This window comes from Trichoderma asperellum, chromosome 5, assembly GCF_020647865.1.
Source record: "Trichoderma asperellum chromosome 5, complete sequence".
Taxonomy (NCBI): Eukaryota; Fungi; Ascomycota; class Sordariomycetes; order Hypocreales; family Hypocreaceae; genus Trichoderma; species Trichoderma asperellum.
Genome location: NC_089419.1, coordinates 3385896 through 3406051, shown reverse-complemented (window position 1 = coordinate 3406051; position 20156 = coordinate 3385896). Strand labels below are relative to the sequence as shown.

The window sequence follows — 20156 nt, the reverse complement described above, 5'->3', positions numbered from 1 at the left end:
GTGATAGAACAGCGCATGTTGTGTGTAATCTTAGTATTTCATTTGCGCGTAAACTACCTCGACAATGATGAAAGTGGCAGATATCACTTCTACCTGTACAAACGATGAAGATTTCTACGTGCTTCTGCACTGAACAGCACACCGAATGGAACTCATCACACAAAATGTTGACATATAACGTATTGGTCTAATGGTGGCTCTTTACCTCCAGAATTGCAGTGTGTCAGGCATCAACGTTGAGCAGGAGCCATACATCTTTCTCTCTTCCTCTCCCTCTCCCTCTCCAGCCCAAAGCAGCAGACACCAGGAGCAATGTTTGCTCTCCTCACTCTCCAACCCCATCAGCATCGATAGAAAGATCCAGACTCGCCAACATTGCTACTGAATATCACTATGGAAAATTTGTCTGTCGTTTACGAAACTATCCTAGAGACACACAATGGAATTGCCAAACAAACTCACGTCCTTGCCGACGCCTCGTCTCGCTCTAGAACGACAAAGCAGAACATCGAACGCGTCCATAGAAAGTCTGCCTCCTGAGATGATCGGGGAGATCATGGGTTACCTCCCTACTAAGCATGATTTGAGAAATTTTGCTGCGAGTTCGCCCTACTTTGCCGGCGTCCTCAAGGCCTACAAGGTTCCCATTCTCAAAAGCATCATCAAGAATATCATCCACCCTTCGAACTTGGGCATTTGTCTGTTGACTATGGGCATTCTGCAAGTAACTCGCCAAAAGAGTGGCGTTTGGAGGTGTCTGTATGCAATTTCGCGACAGCCAACGCTGGCAACGATCCGTGATGCCGAGACACTCAGCAACATGCTCGACCTGGCCGTCCATATTCACTACCTGGTCACGGTATACGCTTACGCAAAGCACCCGGATTCGTTTTGGCGACATGCTTTGCAAAAATACGCGGACCGCTGGCCGGACGGCTTCATTCCTTCTGGCCCCGTGTACATCTGTCCGTGGACAAAGGAGAGGCTGCACGAGGTAGCCCGGCGCCTCTGTGATATACGAGACGCATCTCTGGACAAGTATCCTGGCGCAGAGCCCACAAGCAAACACGACGAAGAGGTCATGGCGCTATTTCAGCGCGAGATGTTTGCCGCGGAGCTGAAGCTGCGTTGCGACAGAGTAGCCGAGCTTGGGCATCCCATTCCCGACTGGATGTTTGCAGAGGGCCCTGGTGACGGTGTGCAAAGCTTCCTCGAGCTCATCTGGTGCTGCAGCGTACACACCATTGCCAAATGCTGGAATAGTAACGACAGCTTAGTGTGGGCAGAAATGAATGGATCGAGCTGGTCTCTGGGGAAGGCTCTCGGCATCCGCTTCTACGTTAGCCTTGCCATGCATATGCCGATTCGGGCGAGCAAAGGCGAGATCAAGAATATGTGTGATGCAATACACTGTTTCTTGATGTACTACTTGCACCCCGAACTATACAATGAGACGTACCAGTGGTTCTTGGAGTTTCGATCTTGTGCGTGGAAGGGCCTGTGGGAACACTCTTTGGAATATCTGCGCTTGATGGACGAGCAGGGCGTGGGGGAATTGGGTGGAGGGACGGATTACTTTTGAGTTTGTTGGCCATTTTCCTTTGATGTTTTCATTCTTTACATGGATATATCTCATTGTGGCTTTAGAATAGCGATGAGCGACTTGGCTAGTAAAGATTAGCTGCTGAGAGCAGCGAGATAATATGACCATTATTATATATATTCATCTGGTGCGAAATGGCGATTCTTGTGGTATGTTAATGGATATAGATGTTTGGTATATAAGTATTCGTAACTCATTAATGATTGATATCTCTCATTCTGTATCAGATAGCCTGTGATATCTTGACGTATCCTTCGGTTGGCTGCTCGCCATTATAACCTTCTAACAGCTTTGTTCTACTGCTGCTCGCCTCGTTGGAATTCTTGATTTCTTCCCATTGATCTTGGAAGCGTTGACGCTCACGTGTCTGCTATTTTCACATCTCTTGATACTCATGCGTTGCCCTTTAAGAGTGGGAATACGACTCCTTGTCGAACTGCCACCATTAGCAGAAGAGACAGTCGTACTATGACGGTTATTATGGACGTCAAGGCAACTGTTACTGCTAGTGTTTTTGACGACACCAGCATTTTGCGCGGCAACGGCATCAGCAACCACAGCAGCGTCCTTGCTCATCCTCGCTGCTCTAATAATCCCTTTAGCCTCCCTCACGACCCCGACGCGGCAGCCGCTTCTCCGGCGGCACGTTGCGACGCAGACAAACTTGAGCCCGGGCCGCCACGGCACGACGACGATGGAGCCGCGGTATTCGGCGCCGATGGACCCGACGGGGCGGTTGGAGTCGGCCTCGAAGAAATTGACGCGGTTTGGGGACGAGGATTCGATCTGGATGGCTAGGGCTAGGGTTTCTGGCGGAGGAAGGATTTCCTTGTTGGGGGGGTGGATGGACCATTCTGGGGGGAGGCATTTTTTGTGAGTCTGGAGGGAGAGGTGTTAGTTGTTTGTCGTTGTACATGGAGATTTGGTGGGTTGTAGAGAGAAGGGGAGGGAGGACAGACTTCTTTTTGGCACTTGAGGAGGAGGTTTTCGGTGGATTGGGATGTGTGTGATTTGGGAGGGAGCATGTTTGAGGCGTGTCTATGCGGAATTGTCCCTTTTTTTTTTCTTCTTCTTTTCTTTTTTCTTCAAGATGAAGAATGAAGTTTTAGTGTGGTAGAGACTGGGTTGGGAAGAATGCTGAGTTGGGGCATATGCGATTGTGAGTTGGGCATCATTTATGCCTAATGTGTTGTTTGTACGATGCAGGATATCTGCGGTTGTGGTAGACAGTTGGTTAGTGATGGTGAAAATAGAGCCATGTTTTGGAATTTAGATAAGGATTTGTGATTGAGTTGTATTCTATTAGTTGGTTCATTCTATTTGTCCGTGGTCTACATGGCGGAATCTGATGTATTTACTCGCCGCGAGATGAAGCAGATGTTCCTCTCCGCCTACATGTATTTTACACTTGGCTAATGGAGTCCGTTTCTCCCCAGGGCAGGCAGTGCTGGCCAACATTCAATGAGCCAGTTTCCATTTCTCCAACAGATTATATGCCGAGAAAACCCCCATGTTACGCTGGCAATTATGACGTGGCGGTCTGGTGATTGCCGAGTTGGAGATGCGCGCCTCGTTCGCAGAATCCTTTGCTTTTCTTGGGGTCCAGGTGGCACGCGTTGAGTGGCCCGATTCGGATGCGAGGCTTGTTTAGGCGCTGCTTGATTGGCTGCGCGGATCTGCCTAGTGAGAGGCTAAAGTAAGCACGTCAGACAGGTCCACTTCGGATGGACAAGCGAGCGTGGATGAAGATCTTTGTTGACGTAGTTGAAACTACTACTATTTCTGAATTTATGCACGAGGATTGCTTATTAGTGCTTTATGAGTGGCTGAAGTTCATGGTACGTAGTGTTGCGACATAAGTGTTGCGAAGTGGGTGGCTGATCTTGGGACGTCTTTTACAAGCAGCCATCTCTAGATACACCGTGCCATGCGGAAAGAAGGTTGATTTGGAGCATGTACCAAGAAGAATCATCTGAAGATTATTTCTTTATTACTCTTTTTTTTTTCGATGATTCTACTAGCTCAACGCCAATATATAAAACGCTTATCAAGTGCTATCCTCGCTATTCAAGAACCACATCCATGACAATCCGCCATGATGACGGTTCATTAAAGCATGCATGACCCCGCCACTTCGTCGCAGTTTCGCTTCGCCTGTGAATTAACTCCGGATGCTGATGCACACTCCAAGCGGCCGCTTACGTCCGAATTTAGATGAAGTCACGGAAATAAGCTATGATATACACTAATGGAGTATAAGGGATGCGTCCAGGGAGCCGTATGCGGCTTCCAAAAAAAAAAAAAAAAAAAAAAAAAAAAAAAAGGGCCTTGCCGCAAACAACAAGCTGTGCCATCGTATTATTCCTAAATACTATAAAATGTCTACCGTTCCATATAAGTAAAAATTAAAATATTTTACCAACAGACCTTGTCAAGAATTTGATGCAAGATTTAGTTGTTGGAGCGTTATTGCCAGCACCATGCGTCAATATCTAAATAGTCTTAAAAGGCAAATTGCTCGCCAACAAGCTCCTCGCTCTTTGCCCAAAGCTTCTCTCCTTGGCTCCAGCTCGTAAACCACACCTTTGAATCTTCATAAATCTGACAATCACTCAAGAACACGCCCCTGCCTTCCCACTCCCCATCTTCCCCTTTCAAATCCTTGCCAGTTTTTGCTAAATCGTCCTCGCTTGCAAGAGGCCTCTTTGTAGGCAGCGTCAGTGCTGGATCCACAGCAGCTACCAAAGTTGTGCTAGTACCTTGGTACTGATCCTTAAACGCCATGCCTGCCTTTTTGAACTTTTCTGTTCTCTGCCTCCATACCTCGGGGTCCATCTCTCGCCCAAGCTCAGTGATGATTGTGCCAGGGTGCACACTGAAGCTTAGGATGCCATACTTGTGGTATAGACGCTCGTTGAGACCAAGGCTGAACAACACATTGGCTGTCTTGGACTGTCCGTAGGCTCCCAAGGAGATGTAACTGTCCGCCTTGATGACATCTTGGTCAATGCCCAGCATTTGTGAAAACCGCTGATAGTCAGGCTGTTCAACTGGAGGTATCGTTTCGTTTACTTTTTCCCAGTTGATATCGCTATGGCGGATCGGGCTAAAGTTGGCGCCCGTGGAAGATACGTTGATGATTCGGGTGGCACCCTTAACAGCATCGGGCTTTTGTGCGGCCGCAATCAGCTTCCCCATGATCAAGTTCGTAAAGAGAAAGTGGCCAACGTGGTTTGTTGCAAAATGCCGCTCAATGCCATCTTCGTTGAGCTGGCGTGTGGGTATATTCATGATGCCGGCGTTGTTGACAAGGATGTCGATGGCGGCTATGTCAGTCCACCCATTTAGCGTAGCAGCGGCTGCCCTGGCGCCCTTTTGAGAGCTGAGATCTAGCTCTAGTATGCGAAACTTGGTGCCGGGATATTCCTTGGCCAAGGTATCGGCGGATTCTTGCAGCTTGGCCGGAGTACGGCCCGCGAGGATGAGGAGCTCGGCTTTTTGCGAGGCAAAAGCCTGAGCGGTGGCAAAGCCAAGCCCCTTGATGTTGACGCCTGTAATTAGAATCGTCTTGTTTGCGATAACAGAGGGGAAAGCAGCGGCAACAGTCAAGGCTGTTGTACGAATGCCAAACTCTGCGTGCGTCGTTGCTGAAGCCATTATGCCTGTTTCGAGCTAAGTATTTTTTTTTTTTTTTTTGGCCCTTTATTTAATACGTCTTTTATACTAAAATTGAAGCCACTATATGCTCTTTTCTTCAAGAAATCCAATACGCAAGATACAAATCTCAAGTTTTATATGTGGGAGATGCCGTCTACTTCGTTATTTAAGAGGCCTATTGCCGGTAAATCCGTTTTCCACGGCCCCACTTTTGCCGGCGAGCAATGGATCTCGACCGGGGCTTCTGTCTTTTATATTCTAAAATATCTATTGCTTCGGGTAACTTCCTGTTAGTACTGATGGTCTTGCGACTTTGTTGATTTATATCCGTAAAAATCCGTGATTAGGAATACTTGTTGAGCTAGTCTGACTAAAGGATAGCCGAGGCACATGTGTGTAGTTGTTAAACTCTCCGCCGCCGCAGGGGATATATCAAGATGTAGTACATATAGATTGAGGTGCTGGCCTATCCGAGGTACAAGCATTTTAAAAAAAACCCGAGCTCAAGTTTCACCATAAATCTTGGCCGATAATCTTGCAATTCATCAACTGACTAAATATCAGCTGTGCAACAAAACAATCATGTCGCTCATTGCCCCATACGCAAAAGAACACAAGAACACCAATGGCCCTGGAGATGCTCGTCCAACTGCCCTCAAGATCGTACGAGGCCAGTCCTTGGATGGCCAGTTAAGGGGAAAAGTAATCCTCGTAACTGGAGGCACCTCTGGGATCGGATTTGAGACAGTGCGTGCTCTGCATGCCACTGGTGCCGATGTGTATTTCACCGGCCGTGATGTTGAAAAGGGCAAGAGAGCTGAAGAAGAGCTCCGATACGATAATAAGCCAGGAAAACTGGAGTATATGGAAATGAGGTTGGACTCTCTTAAAAGTATAAGAGAATTCGCTGCCGATTTCTTAAGCCGAACATCGGGCAAGCTTAATATTTTAATCTGCAATGCTGGTGAGTTGACGATTTGTCCCATCCTCTCTTGGGATATGTTTTTTTCCATATCTACTCCATATCTAACATTAACATTGAAGGGATTCGTGGATATCCGAAAGGAAAGACCGAAGATGGCTTTGAGCTACATTTTGGAACTAACCACCTCGGGCATTTTGCTCTTTTCCAAGCTCTTAAAGATGCTCTAATAGCATCGAGCACGCCCTCTTTCCAATCCCGTGTAGTCTGTCTATCGGCGTCCGGTCATCGCCAATCGGGCATACGTTTCGACGACCTCAACCTTGACCGTGAAGGTGAATACCAGCCTCTACTAGCGTACGCGCAATCCAAGACAGCCAACATCTACATGGCATTCGAGATCGAAAGGCGCTACAGTGCCAGCGGCCTGCACGGCTTGGCGGCCCATCCGGGAGGCATCAGCGGTACGAGGCTCAACAGAATGACGCCAGAGTCGGAACTCAAAGCGCTCACGGGCGATCCTGTTGTTGCGAGAAGGATGAAGAATGCCGAACAAGGCGCTGCCACGACTGTATGGGCGGCGATATCTCGCGATTGGGAAGCAAAGGGCGGTGTTTTCTTGGAGGATTGCCAGGAGAGCGAGCTGTGGAGTGGAGATGGGACGGTTCTTGCACCAGGGCATGCACCACATATTCATGATGGTGAGAGTGCAGCGCGCCTTTGGGATATAAGCTTGGGCATGATTGGATTAAATACGAAAGTTTGAAAATGAGTTTCTCTGATGATATTCAGGGTGTTTTCACCGTGACCATGTGTATATACAAGACAAATTGTCAACAAAAAAACTTCCATGAATTCATTTTATTTGACCTTTAGCTGGTTCATCAACGTTGTGAAAATATCATTCCCGTTACTAACTGAGTTGAGTTGCTACGTATGAAGTTGAACGTATCGTCATGACCTGGTTTCTATGTATGATACTTAAGGGAGAAAAGAAAAGAAAAGAAAAGAAAAGAAAAGAAAAGAAAAGAAAAGAAAAGAAAAGAAAAGAAAAGAAAAGAAAAGAAAAGAAAAGAAAAGAAAAGAAAAGAAAAGAAAAGAAAAGAAAAGAAAAGAAAAGAAAAGAAATAAAAACTGTAGGGACTCTAGATCGCTGTTGTGTCGAAAACTCTGTAGAATTTCCGCTTTTCTCTATCAAATACGCCCTATATTGTAAGGGGCTACATGTATTCTTCTCTCGATATGTCACCCTAGCAAGATCCGCTCTTTGCCGCGCACGTATGTTAGGAATATGGCTGTAGATGAGAATATCCTAATTGCTAAAATGGAAAATTTAAAGATTTTTTTCACAAATACTTCAAAAAATGCTGGTTCCGCACCATGTAAGCTCAGTCTCCAGTGCCAGCAGAAGCTGGATAAAAAGGAGGCAAAACAGCATATTAGAGATATGAGCGAGTATGAATTACACGTCACTAAAAAAGCACCTACACATTTCTCCCTACAAATGTCTCTCCTTGCTTGTAGCTCTAGGTATATCTACTACTCACTATCTTGTCCCGTGGCGGTGTTCCAATTCCAGCCAACTATATCTGAAGCTTTATCATATGTCATGGCTTACTGAACGCCCTCGATCGTTAAATATATAAAATATATTTCATATAAGGCTACAGTACTTCAATCGCCATAACTAAGATCGATTACGTACGAGCATGGTTGTGTCTACAACTTCTTTCCAACCATCCAGCCAGCAGAGCAAAACGACAGCATACACTTGAGCTACACGGCAGTAATAACGCTCCATATGTAAATCGAAGATACTGCGAGGGTCAATTCAGTTAGTAGAACTGTGGGTTCAACGTATGTCGGGAATAGTACAATGTGGAATCCACCTTAAACGTCGTGCTTATAGCCTAGCTTTTGGCCAAGCTACCGTAATAGTCTCCAAGAGCGCCCGCACATTTCAGACTCTGCACGAGTTATACGCCAAAATCCCATTTAGAACCACCGCCTGGTGTGCCCTTGGCCGGTGACTATAAGCATAGTGAGCAGCTTCTCTGCTTCACTCGAATCTGCCTTCGGCTCATAATCCCGGCCACCATTCCACGCAAGCACTTGTAACCATCTCTCCTGAGTCCTACAAAATCATCAAAATAAACCGCAACCTCACTGATACTACAATGTCAACTCCATCCGAGCAAACTTTAATCATCACCGGAGCCGATGGCTTCGTCGGTTAGCACTATCAATCAAGCTTCAGACAGAGGATACAACATTCAAGGAGCAGCGCGGTCTAAAGAGCTCGCACACAAGGCTCACAGCACGTTTGACGACTACGGCTCTCAGTTCTCAGGGGCCGTCATCTCTGAATTATTCAGGAGAGAACTCTACTCCTAGGCCCATCACATGCGTCATACATGTCGCTAGTCTCTTCAAAGTAGCAGCCACAGATGTTGTCAGGGAGGTGTTGGATCCGGCACTTACAGGCACTATTAGTACGCTCGAGGCGACTCGTCAATATGGATCTAGTGTCTGCTGATTCGTCTACACCTCGTCCTTTCTCGCTATTCGTGATCTCAGCTATGGATTACGCCTCAGGTACACCTTCACAGAGAAAGACTGGAATCCTACGACGCGCGAAAGAAGCCATTCGGATGGGCGGTGCGGCGGCATCCTACGCTTCCAAGGAGAGCCGTGTGGGACTGGTTGGAAGCTGGAAAGCCTCTCTCACACTGACTTGTATCCGTTTCTCTGCGGCCAGTATTTCGATTTGCAGAGCGTAGTAGATAGGCTGCGCGGAACGATGCCCCGTGTGTTGGCCAAATAGAGTGTATACCGGCTTGATGGAAAAGGAAGCAAGACAGAGAGGATTGTGGGAATCAAGTGTATTACCTTGGAAGCCAGCATGAAGGATTCGCTTGAGCACTTCTTGCAAGCTGAGAAGTAAGATTATGTTGCGTAAGGACGGATTAGTTCTATCAACAGAGCTATCAACAGAGGAGCGTATTTGATATAGCAGATTATCAGACTATTGGCTAATCCTTCAAGCAACTATAGTCAAATCGGCAGTTTCATTTGCCGTAGATCTATCATGTCCAATATCTAATGGGAGGAGAAGCGTATACTATATACATGTACTCTAATACAAAACATTATATGCGTCATGAATCCTTGTATTGCCTTCTAATGCAGCAAGATGTCGTATCCATCCTTGGTAATCCGCACTTCATCCATCCCAAACCCATACTTTCGCCGGATAAGCTCAAAGATGATCAAGCCGGCGCTTGTACTCGGCACCTGCCGAATCGTATTCCACCAGAATCTCCGATACAGCCACTTCCCCAGACTCAGTCCTTCCGCTGAAGCCTCGGCTGTACAAGCTGCGAAAGTCTCCTGATAAGCGTGATAGTAAGCGCGCAGCATCTTCCATCGGCGCTGAGGCTTGTCTGGATTAGCAGCACGGGAAGCGCGTAGCCGGGCTGCTTTCGCGTCGAGATCTTCCAGATGGTCCCAGTGTTTGACTTGGAAGTGAGTGAGGGGGTGGAGCAGAAGCTGCTGAGAGAAAGAGGCGCTTATACCAGCGGCTAGGAGGAAGGCGGGCTCAATAGCGTAGTGTGGTCGAATAAGCTGAATGCCGCCATCCGTAGGTTTGTCTGTAGGGCGTTTTGTCGCAAGAAGATCGACGATATTCTCTTCTAGGCCTCCGTAATACCATGCCACAAAGCGATAGTACGACTGGGCTTTGATGTACTCGAATGTGCTGAAAAAGATGGCGCATCCCACGCTGTCCTTTACAAACGATACGCCCCATCCGGCAAAGATTCCCCGTAGTCCGATTTCTCTCAACTTCTCGGCGCTAAAGGTCCACATGCTTCGAGGCCGGTTACTGCCATCGTTGGGCATCATATCGCGATGGTCGTACCGCGCCTGCAATGCGTCCAGTGGCGCAGCCAAGACACTCTGTAGTCCACCCGCAAGGAACCCAGCCGCAAAAGTGGCCTGCGGCGGCGGCGGCGGGTATACCCTCTTGGTAGCCTTGGAGCTCTCCTCGTGTAGATGGCCCAGGATGTGCAGGTAGCCCGTGTACAGCACAGCATTGACGCCAATGTTGGCAATCAGCGGCGGCATGATCTGATGCGGCACAATGCCCCAGCCCTCGTGCTTGATCGCCGACGTCAGCACTCCAGGCGTTGTGCTCCGCATCCATAGCCATGTCTGTCTCAGCGCTGCAACCAGTTTCGTCGGGGAGGCGTCTTCGGCAACGGCCTGCATTAGCCTCTTTGTCTGCTGGTGGTGTATCGTCCGGGCATAAGCCAAATAGTCGACTCTCGTTCGGAAGAAGGACTTGGCGGGGGCGCGAAAGTAAAAAGCAACCAGCTGCGCGCTGAGAGCTCTCACGCCGGCCGCCGAAGCTGCTGTGGCTGCATTATTGCGCGGCTGGCGATCGGGAAGCTCGACGCCTGGAGGAAGCACGGGGAGGACGCCGGTGGTGGAGTCCGGCAGGGGGGGATCCAACGGGAGAGCATTAGAGCGGCCGGAGATCATGGCTTTTGCGGCTCATTGTGGGTGAGCGAGCGCTTGTCGGGGTCCGTTAGGAGATGCGCAGCTTGGGTATGAGAGGATGCGAGTTTTGAAAAGAAAGAAGAAGAAAAGGAAGATGTCGAAGCCTAATACCGGGAACTAGATATCGGATCTTGCTGACTAAGACGGCCATCGATCTAGTCAGATCTGCCATCTCCACACGGTGATCGTACTGTAACCCGCTTGCCCAAGATACATACATATGTAGTTACAACTCATAAATCATTTCTACGATTAATCATGTATTGGATTTCTTTTTTAACCATGCATGAATCACTCAATCAGCGTCTGGGCCCGAGTAACGTCATCCGGCAGCTTCGTCCACCTGCTCTTATACACCCGTCCATTCTTCAACACGGCCAGAATATTCTTCTCCGGCTCATCTAGAATTGTGATATCCTCAAGCGGATTGCCATTCAGCACCAATACATCTGCCGCAAATCCCTCCTTTATCTGGCCCAAGAAGTTTTCTTGCTTCAGCATTCTCGCCGCATTTACGGTGGCCCCCTGGAGAATCTTCGTGGCACTAAGAGCCTGTGCTCGAATACCGAATTCTTTGCTCTGTTCGGCCCACAGAGGTCCGAGGAGGTCGGAGCCGTGGCATATAGTAACTCCAGCTTCGTCTGCCAAGCGCAGAGATTGAAGTCCCTGCTCCAGCACCTGGCGGTTCTTCTCGCGGTTTGCAGGAGGTAGGAAGCCGGCATACTTGTCAGAGCCCATGGCGTGGTAGGTGACAAGCGTCGGAGTGAACCATACATTGTTCTTGGCCATGTATTCTGCAGTCTCTTTGTCAATCAGATTGCCATGCTCGATTCCCTTGACACCGTTGTCGACGGCATGTCTGATCGATCGAGGAGTGTAAGCATGAGCAGTCACGTAGGTATTGTAAGTGTCCGCAACCTCGGTAATCGCCCGGATCTCAGCAGCAGTAAACTGGATGTGATCAATTCTATCTGTAGGGGATGCAACGCCTCCACTCGCCATGATCTTGATGAAATCTGCTCCCGTGCGAATCTGCTCTCGAGCAGCATATATCGCGGCTGGGACACCATCGACGAGAGTGGAAAGCGAAGCTATTGCTCCGCAGCAGCTCTCATGGGCAGATCTCGAATCACCGTGGCCTCCAGTCTGCGAGAGCGCTCTATTAGCAATAAAAAGCCGCGGCCCATGGAACACGTCATCCGCTATAGCCTCTTTAAGAGCCAGCGTTGCACCTCCGGTATCTCTCATTGTAGTGAAGCCTCGGTATAGGACTTGAGCGGCCATGTATGGCTGGCGCAGTAAAGATACAGCAGCGTCGGCATGATTAGCAGCCGCTGCAAGACCCTCCTCCCCAGGCACAGAAGATAGATGGGCATGGCAGTCGATGAGCCCAGGGCAGAGATATTTGCCTGCCAAGTCTATCTCAATGGCGTCGCCAGAAAATAAGTGCGCGCTATTACCATCGTCAACCTTCTGGATGAGTCCATCTGATATCCGGACAGTCTGGTATGGGACAATATGTCCATTTGCTGCATCCACGACATTCGCATTTTTAAATACGTATATCTTTGGAGGGGGAAGTTTCCACGGCTTGATGAGATCCGGCTCAGAACCTGCATCTGTGATGCCGAGTTCCGGAGCGCGCGTCTGAAGCTTTGCCTCGCTTGTGACAGGAATCTTGCGCAGAGTCATTGCTATTGACCTCGTAGATAAGGAGCAACGAAGACGTAAGCGATTGTGTATTGTGTAAAGCTTAATGAGAGACTAATATGAGTAATAGATGATGAAGCGCCAAGGGCAAAGTGAGGGGCTGGTTCGAAGCGCAGGGGTCTGGATATTAACGCAGGGAGATGAGCGTAGCGTTGATCGTAGAAGACGCTTCATCATTTTGTTAGCCTATCTTTCCTGTATGGTCTTCCCATGTGTTGTTAGCAGCCTGAAATAATAGAATACGGCGTGTTAGAAAAGGCAGCGCATTATGCACGTCGAATCACCAAAATAGGATACGCAAGCATCCATCATCTATTTGCTGCAGCAATTAAATATCTTGTCTCCGGATAAATGAGTAAGCAAAAACGACGGATTTGAAATTTCCGTCTTTTATGCTTCAATACACCTGTAGTAGAATGTTTGCAAATTGAATGTTTAATTTACCTATTTATTCATTTGAGCAAGGTTAGATTTTGCCTTCAAAAGAGAAACGCATTTGGGTGCATATATATTCAACCGCCTTACCCTATACTTAAATCCACATATTTTGTGACCATTTACCCCAATATCTTTGTTGGGATCATTTTGATTTTATACCAATGAAGATCTAATGACATCTAGAAATAATATTCATCTACATGTGCCCATCAAATGCTTGGATTATCTCAGGCCCCGTAATCCGCCTCTTGACATCTTTATCTACCATCTTAGCAACAATGCGTCCAACACCCATAAGAGAGTCATCCAAATCCACGAGAAGCTCCTTTGCAGCTTCTTGAACAATTATCAACCACCGCTTCATTGCTTCTACAGCCGCAAAAGTCTCCGGGCCTCCACCCCTTAGGCGAGAAATATGCCATATCAAGGGTGGCGACTGTAATTCTGGGAGGGGAATCATGCCCAAGAGAAAGAGCATAACGACGCCGAGTGCAAATATGTCACCCGCGGCTCCACGTTGTCCTTTCTTCTCATATTCAGGCGGTATGTACCATGGTGATCCCGCGGTGTGCACATATCCATTAGATGACCACCCAAAATCGATAAGAACCGGTCCCCTCTCTTTGGAGTAAAGAATATTCGCTGGCTTAATATCATCGTGCGTGATTCCCTTACTGTGGATGAACTGGAGTGCATCAGTTATACTATAGAGCACTCGCTTTGCGTCGAAACTGTTCAAAGTGCAATAAGGGTTTCTTCCTCGTTCGCGATAACATTGTAAGCTAGGTGCGTTTACATGTTCCATATATAGCGATAGCAATCTTGCGTCAAAGCCAAAAACAGTAGCAATGGCGGGCTAGAGTTACATTAGCGTTGAATGTCAATGTTGGTTAACAATAAGTCTCAACTCACATGCTGGCTTACTTTGGTGTGATTCTTCACCTCATTCAACCAATGTTTACCGACGGTAGAGATATTCACTCCTTGCTTTGAAATAGGGTCGTGATCCAACTTACTTCGCCATACTTTGACCGCTATTGACTTCTCCGAAAAGCTTGAGTGGTCTGCTTTGAAAACAGTCGAGTTTGTTTGAACCGATATATCATCCTTGCGAGTAAGTGTATAGTCTTCTTGCTCAGTAGCGCCGGCTATCTTCACAGTATCGCCAATACGAAGGTGTTCCAGCGGATGACATATACTTAAAACGGTGCCTATATCTGTCCTGTCTGTGTTTGAAATTGTGTTTGCGGCAACCAGCTCCTTGGCCGGTGGTGGAGGTGGTTGTGCTGTTGTCTGGATGATGGTAGTGGCATTTGACTCGTCGATTGTCTCCCTTAATTTCGCCCTCTTGGCTTTCGATGGGCCCGGCTGTGAAGATGATGGCTCAAACGCTCTTTTATTAATCCTCATCATGTGGCTGGGAGGCTCTGCAACGGAAATATAGCAGCGTGGGAAGACAGTAACATCGAAGAGATGCTCGCCCCAAGCGTAGATACCGTATGAGGAGTTAAGGGGGACTTTCCCGAGAGACCCGAGTTTCAATGGTTCGTTCCGACGAGATAGCGGTAGCGGCCTGATAACAATCGGCTCCGTAGTGACTTGGGTCATGTTGCACAACAGTATAAAGTCGCTGCTCGGGTCGAACATGAAGTCTAGACAGACAATTTTGCCCCGACTGTTATGGCGAGTACGTCTCTGGTCCTTTGGTAATACTGCAATCTGTATGCTATAACCAACTTCGTGCTGCGATTGAATGAGAACCAGTTCGCCAGCGGTGTGGGGGATATGCGTTCCGGCCATTCCCATCGCTTGGGTATTGATATTAACCACACTATTCATATTGAATTTAAGCATGGCTCTTCTAATGCATTTCCGGCATGTCTTTTGATTGCCCACTTGCTTCTTGTCGCTGTCTTTGTCATCGGCAATATTATTGTGCGACTTCGTTGTCCCTTTGCTCTCATTATTCGTCGCGCTCCTCTCCGATCGAGAGTTTGATTCTTTATGATGCTTAACCATTGACTTAAGCTCGGTCGAAGCGATGGGATTCGTGGCGCCAGACGAAGACCCCCTCTCTGGTTGAGGGTTCGCTTGCTTGAGAATCGCATCGAATTCGCTTGCGGTAAAAGGGTTGGTATTGTTGGATGGTGGAATATGTTTTGGCTGAGTAGTGCAATCTCTATTATGGTGGATGTTTGCTTTTAATTCGGAGGCGGTAAAGGGGTTGGTATCATTAGATGACTGAATATTCGTTATTGGAGTGTTGCACTCTTCGTTGTGTGTTGTGTTCGCGTTTATCTCGCTACTTGTATAAGGATTGGTGCTAATAGTCGACGACTGTGCTATCTTTGACTGAGCATTACACCAGCCATTATGTTCAGCATTTGCTTTCAATTCGGAAGAAGTGAAGGGGTTTGTATGCTCGGATGCTAGCTGGTAGTGCTCGTCGGGTGCTTGTTGCACGGCTTGCTCCATTGATAATGTTGAATATAATCTCGGATGGAATAGAGGAATTGGCACTATTACTTCTCGGGCATTGTTACAGAGGATTTTAGAGAAATAAGTGTATCTAAATCTACGAAAGATAGGACAACTTTTGAAATGCTGTAATCGTACAGTGTCGTGTTAGTTGCATTTTCGCTCTCTCCACAGAAATCACCGTTAGACTTAGCACCTGACTGCCTACTACTCGGCATATCAACTTCAAATGCTTTCCAAGTGCACCTGCGTTTAACAGACAGTGCTACAAAATACATAGCGCCATATCAGTTACAGTAGCAAGCCATCGCCTAACGTGAGCTACGCCATTTCCTGTACAGAGCAGAAGCCCTGGCTCATCCCGCTCATAGCCATTGGCCACAGAGGGGTCTGAGGAGTTGCAAGTGTATGAATGGATGCAGTCAGCATGGGTGAAGAGACTGAGGGGGATTGCATGATCAATTGCAACAGCTGAATGAGTGGATTTAGTGGCAACGATGCCGATCGCGGTAGCTATTCTAATGCAGCTGGACCAATATGTACAGCCGTGGCTGCATAACAGCTCATGACTGCAGGAGCCTCTCTGACGTGGCACAAAAGGTTACATCTACGAAATTCGACTATTTCTGCTAGTGTCCGTTCTCTGTAGATATAACCATACACTTGCTGCATTGGCCATTTTGATACACGGGGATGCGGGCAGTACTAGCGAGCATTGATGACATGGAGCCCCTAGATTCTAGCTTTAGCACCAGACTCCAGTGCTCCATAAGACTTGTTCTTGAATGCTTCCAGGTAACTAACGATGCTAACTAGTTGAGCAGACATTCATTCACTATAACGGCAAGTTGTGATAATAGATTGATTGATAGTATTCGTATAATTCAAAAATACGTACTGAGGTAATAATTCATACACTGGGTAACGCTTGAAATATGTCATTGAGTACGGTGTATTGGTATTAATTAGACATACTTTCCTATGTGCTTGATCATTTACTCTTTTTTTTTTTTTTTTTTTTGTTTGTCCCTATAAACATTTTGATTAGTAGCTGATATAGTGGCTCGAGGTTTTCTGGTTTCGCATAATAGCCTTTAATTTTACATTTGAATTTGAATTTCATTTTGTATGATGCTCCCTAGAAACGATTTCACATCTTTCTCCTTGTCTGAATTGCCCGATTCATACCCAATTGAGCAGTTTAATCAGGTGGTTCCTAGTTGTGCCCAACTTCCTATTTCGTCTCCCCTCTTTCAGCATTTCCGAGTTTTTGCGCATTCTTTTTGATATGTGCGCGCTTCCATCACGTGAGTTATGGGGGTGGACTGTCTTGATGCTTCCACCGCCCCAATCATTTCTGGTCTTCTATAAGCCGTACACATGGGATGATTGATTATCGCCATTCTATTTCAGATGGATCCTGCACTTCCCAAGCCAGATTACCGACATGATCTGGAGTGGTACTGGCCTTTTGAAAAATTTCCTCTCGATCCCAATGATCTCTTCACCACTCTTCATGATCGCTTTAATACCAGACCATTTCCTTTACAAGACCCAGTTGCATTCCACCGGGATGTCTATGAATGTGCTGACAGCTCTGACACAATAGACGAGTTTTATTCTCGACTAGAAGAACGTAAGGCTCAACGGATAGAAGAAATGTCGGAGGGATGGGATGAAGTTAGTACTTTACTTGTATCGTTTCCAACTCTACTATCTTGCCAGTTATGCTACGATCCAGAGACCCGTGATGTGAAGATGAAGCCAGGCACCAAAAATGACTCGATGGGCCAGCGGCGGTTTGCCTTTCTACAATATGCGCGCTACATGTCTTTTGATAATCTAGTGAGGTTTTTTGACGGTTTTGTGAGAGATGAAAGAGAGGAACAGGAGAAGATCAGGCGCTGGGCAGACGAAGGTCTGGAGAGCATGCGGAGGGCGCGAGCCGCTAAGCGCGTAGCCGCCGCTTCTGGAGCCATCGAAGCAGCAATTCCAGACTCACCTCGCAGGACCTCTCCCAGAATAGCACGCAACAAGCTAAAATCGTCTCGCAATGTCCCGGCTTCAGGAAGCTCAGCGGCTTCGGCTTCGGCTTCAGCAGCTGCTGGCGAAAAGTCACGGCCACCATCGTCCTCGAAGCGGCCCGGCCCGCCGCGCCGCGCCGACGGGTTATCCCCTGGACAAACGACCGAGAGCTCAAGAGCCGGAAAGAGGAGAAGTAACGAAGATGCGCATAGATCGACTAGGAAGAGACGGCGCATGGCAAGCGAGGACACTGGTGGCGAAGATGTCGATCCAGGGAGACGTGCTGCCAAGCAAGACGAATCAAGAGGTGCCGAGGGTGCGCCGACTTTTGCGCATTCCAAGAAACGGAAATCATTAGATGATTCCCTGGGCGAAGCAAGAAAGAAGAGGACTAAAACAACCGACAGTCTACACAACAGGTCAACGCAGTCTCCAAGACGATCAGCTAATCAGGACCAACCAGGTAGGGCTCCATCATCGGCCGAGAGAGACTCTAGTATTCCCTCTACTGCGGTGCCTTCCAACTACGATCCAGATACGGTAGACGAGGAGCGCATACAAAGGGTCCCCTCAATACTCGACCCAAACAAAGCCTTCTATATAGAAGAGCGCACGCAATCACCCTCGGAGAGAAATCCTAGTATTGTTGATACAGGGGATCCTAGCCCGTCTCCTTTATCTGAGATCAATGATACAACGCAGCTACCCGTGCAAGAGCATGGTGGAGAACATGTATGGGTACAGACGGACGACCAAATCATAGACCCAAACAGAGCCTTCTACATAGAAGAGTCCAGCCAGCCAGCATCAGGGACAAGTTCTGAGGTCGTTGATGCCAGCCAAGAGATTCTACAAGCCGATGAGGATAGGCTTGTGCATGGACTTACTCCTGAGATATCTACTGCAGCAACAGAGACGAAAAAGCCCAAAAAGAAGCTTCAAAGAAAGCCTCCAAGAACGCCCCGAGCCCCGAGCCGGCAACGAGTCGATAAGAGACGCTCAATCAAAGAACAGAGCTCATCTGCGCCGAAGAAACAATCTCGTCGGAACAAACCCCAAGAGCGAAAGCCCTCGCCTTCCACACAACGGCTTTTACGCTCCACGCGGTCGTCTAGAAGAGACCCCGGACAGGAGCTATGGTTTCTTGGTGATAATTCCGTGGCTTGCGCCGTCACGAGTACAAAGCGGACATAGCTTTCGTCTCTATTGGTGATAACATGAAATTCAAAGCAAAATATAATGGACTCCAGCGCCAAGTGCTAGTCGACTTGGAAGCATACCCGTTAACCTGGCAGGGCCGGGGGCAGCGGGCAGCCTTTTTGTTCGACTAACGGCTCACATGCAATTGGCGCGTTCTTCTAGCATGGTCGTTAATCTGACAGGGTCGGAGGCAGCGGCGTAGCTGAAGAATGGCCCGATTGCAATGTGTCCGGCTCGGAAGATATGGTCGTTATCCTGGCAGGGCTGGGTGCAGCGGCGGAATCTTCAGAGGCCTTGAGAGTTGAGAGGAGCCTTTGGAAATCTTTGGAGCAAATGGCCTAAATGAACTTTGAAAAGAGATATATCCATGTTGGAGATGCAATAGGGGGGCGTATTATATCGGTTGGTTGCCGAATATGAGAAATAGTGAGGCGGCTAACTCGCTATCTATTTCAATCTAAGTCTATCGGGGCTGATGCACAAATTAAACAAAAAATAATAAAGAGATAAACTTTTTTCAGAATTCGCATGGTAAAACCCTCTCTTAAGACATTTGTCAATTCGGACGCTGCAACGCCAGTTTACGCCTGTGTTGCAATTAATATTTCAACGTTTCTGAGCAGCGACTGTGGTTTTTAATTTCACTCTCTAGAGCCACTCACCTATTACGCGTAATATCCGACCATATGTTTCGAACACTGTTGTTTCGATCGGCCAAAGTAGGCCCTGGCGTAAGCCAGTCGGTGTAAGACCCAGATTCAACATGGGCCTCCCAGCCGCCATCCAACGGCGACCCTTCTATCCCAAAATCGTGCCAAGCCATAACCTTCACCTTATTCAGTCCCTTGGAGACTTTGATATCGCAGTCGGTAGGGCAACGCGGACAAGAAACAGATATCCACTGCCCTGGGTGTGCCAAAGCCGACTCGATCCCGTCTTCGAGTCCGGTGATGGCACGTGCGTGTTTAGATATCCTGCCGAATGCCTCCTTGCACCTGCGGGAAAGCCAGACTCCGCCGCAGATGATGCGTAAGTGTGGGCATACGGGGATGAGAAAGCGGTGGATGTCGATGGTGTCGACCAAGGAAAATATGGAGTTGCTGATCTTCCACTCTTCTCGCAGGAAGAATCGGCTGTCTATAATCCTGGGCTCGGCCGTGTAGGATTTTGAAAAGAGGTCTCTCGTTGACGCGTCCGTATACGTATGCTTCTTCATCAATGCTGCCAGGTATTTCGAGTAGTAGCTGTTGCCCAGGCGGGAGAACTTTAGCGCGAGCTGTATGTGGTGATACTGGAGACGATAACTCTCTTCTGCAAACGCCCCTCGAGAGAGATCGACCCCGCAGAGAGGAGGGTGCCTGGACAGACTCTCGTCTAGTAAGTCTAAAGGAATGAAATGATGCAGCTTGTAGCATTTCGGACAAGCCCAATAGTCCACGAAAACAAATGCCAGGCCTGCCCAAAATGTCAGCTCATCGGCTGGAGAGATTCTCAAGATCTTCGACTCCCAGTCCTGCCCCATGATGTTTCTAAAAGCTCGACAAGTTTGCGAAAGAAAGAACT

General features: G+C 47.9%; 10 protein-coding genes across 10 annotated transcripts; 5 read left to right on the top strand and 5 right to left on the bottom strand.

Annotated features, from left to right (window-relative positions):
• Window positions 1–439: 439 nt before the first annotated feature.
• On the top strand, window positions 440–1582 carry TrAFT101_009260 (uncharacterized protein; the record flags this gene model as incomplete). The annotated part of the gene is made up of 1 exon (XM_024907083.1): window positions 440–1582. The coding sequence occupies one exon, from the start codon at window positions 440–442 to the stop codon at window positions 1580–1582; it is 1143 nt and encodes a 380-aa protein (XP_024755572.1).
• Window positions 1583–2071: 489 nt separating this feature from the next.
• On the top strand, window positions 2072–2401 carry TrAFT101_009259 (uncharacterized protein; the record flags this gene model as incomplete). Its single annotated transcript, XM_066128597.1, has 1 exon — window positions 2072–2401. One exon carries the CDS (start codon window positions 2072–2074, stop codon window positions 2399–2401), a length of 330 nt encoding a protein of 109 aa, XP_065984717.1.
• Window positions 2402–3950: 1549 nt separating this feature from the next.
• TrAFT101_009258 (uncharacterized protein) lies at window positions 3951–5260 on the bottom strand (the record flags this gene model as incomplete). Its single annotated transcript, XM_024911101.2, has 1 exon — window positions 3951–5260. The coding sequence occupies one exon, from the start codon at window positions 5258–5260 to the stop codon at window positions 4106–4108; it is 1155 nt and encodes a 384-aa protein (XP_024755574.1). The 3' UTR covers window positions 3951–4105.
• A 582-nt stretch (window positions 5261–5842) lies between these two features.
• Window positions 5843–6948, top strand: TrAFT101_009257 (uncharacterized protein; the record flags this gene model as incomplete). The annotated part of the gene is made up of 2 exons (XM_024901334.2): window positions 5843–6224; window positions 6305–6948. The coding sequence occupies 2 exons, from the start codon at window positions 5843–5845 to the stop codon at window positions 6946–6948; spliced, it is 1026 nt and encodes a 341-aa protein (XP_024755575.2).
• A 1454-nt stretch (window positions 6949–8402) lies between these two features.
• TrAFT101_009256 (uncharacterized protein) lies at window positions 8403–8576 on the top strand (the record flags this gene model as incomplete). Its single annotated transcript, XM_066128596.1, has 1 exon — window positions 8403–8576. One exon carries the CDS (start codon window positions 8403–8405, stop codon window positions 8574–8576), a length of 174 nt encoding a protein of 57 aa, XP_065984716.1.
• A 565-nt stretch (window positions 8577–9141) lies between these two features.
• TrAFT101_009255 (uncharacterized protein) lies at window positions 9142–10800 on the bottom strand. Its single transcript, XM_024908974.2, has one exon. It carries the CDS (start codon window positions 10722–10724, stop codon window positions 9363–9365), a length of 1362 nt encoding a protein of 453 aa, XP_024755576.2. The 5' UTR covers window positions 10725–10800; the 3' UTR covers window positions 9142–9362.
• TrAFT101_009254 (uncharacterized protein) lies at window positions 10782–12632 on the bottom strand. The gene has a single exon (XM_024905588.2). It carries the CDS (start codon window positions 12432–12434, stop codon window positions 11034–11036), a length of 1401 nt encoding a protein of 466 aa, XP_024755577.1. The 5' UTR covers window positions 12435–12632; the 3' UTR covers window positions 10782–11033.
• A 322-nt stretch (window positions 12633–12954) lies between these two features.
• TrAFT101_009253 (uncharacterized protein) lies at window positions 12955–15524 on the bottom strand. The gene is made up of 2 exons (XM_024901323.2): window positions 13803–15524; window positions 12955–13746 (listed from the first exon to the last, which is right to left on the bottom strand). Exons 1-2 carry the CDS (start codon window positions 15363–15365, stop codon window positions 13087–13089), a joined length of 2223 nt encoding a protein of 740 aa, XP_024755578.2. The 5' UTR covers window positions 15366–15524; the 3' UTR covers window positions 12955–13086.
• Window positions 15525–16031: 507 nt separating this feature from the next.
• Window positions 16032–18587, top strand: TrAFT101_009252 (uncharacterized protein; the record flags this gene model as incomplete). Its single annotated transcript, XM_066128595.1, has 2 exons — window positions 16032–16318; window positions 16782–18587. The coding sequence occupies exons 1-2, from the start codon at window positions 16304–16306 to the stop codon at window positions 18585–18587; spliced, it is 1821 nt and encodes a 606-aa protein (XP_065984715.1). The 5' UTR covers window positions 16032–16303.
• A 664-nt stretch (window positions 18588–19251) lies between these two features.
• On the bottom strand, window positions 19252–20115 carry TrAFT101_009251 (uncharacterized protein; the record flags this gene model as incomplete). Its single annotated transcript, XM_024898761.2, has 1 exon — window positions 19252–20115. The coding sequence occupies one exon, from the start codon at window positions 20113–20115 to the stop codon at window positions 19252–19254; it is 864 nt and encodes a 287-aa protein (XP_024755580.2).
• Between the last annotated feature and the right edge of the window lie 41 nt (window positions 20116–20156).

Excerpts from the sequence above, each read along its gene's own strand:
- TrAFT101_009255 (XM_024908974.2), bottom strand. The coding sequence starts at position 10,724 with ATGATCTCCGGCCGCTCTAATGCTCTCCCGTTGGATCCCCCCCTGCCG.
- TrAFT101_009254 (XM_024905588.2), bottom strand. The coding sequence starts at position 12,434 with ATGACTCTGCGCAAGATTCCTGTCACAAGCGAGGCAAAGCTTCAGACG.
- TrAFT101_009253 (XM_024901323.2), bottom strand. The coding sequence starts at position 15,365 with ATGGAGCAAGCCGTGCAACAAGCACCCGACGAGCACTACCAGCTAGCA. Across the intron at positions 13,747-13,802 it reads ACACCAAAGTAAGCCAGCAT|CCCGCCATTGCTACTGTTTT; the intron begins GTGAGTTGAGAC and ends ATGTAACTCTAG.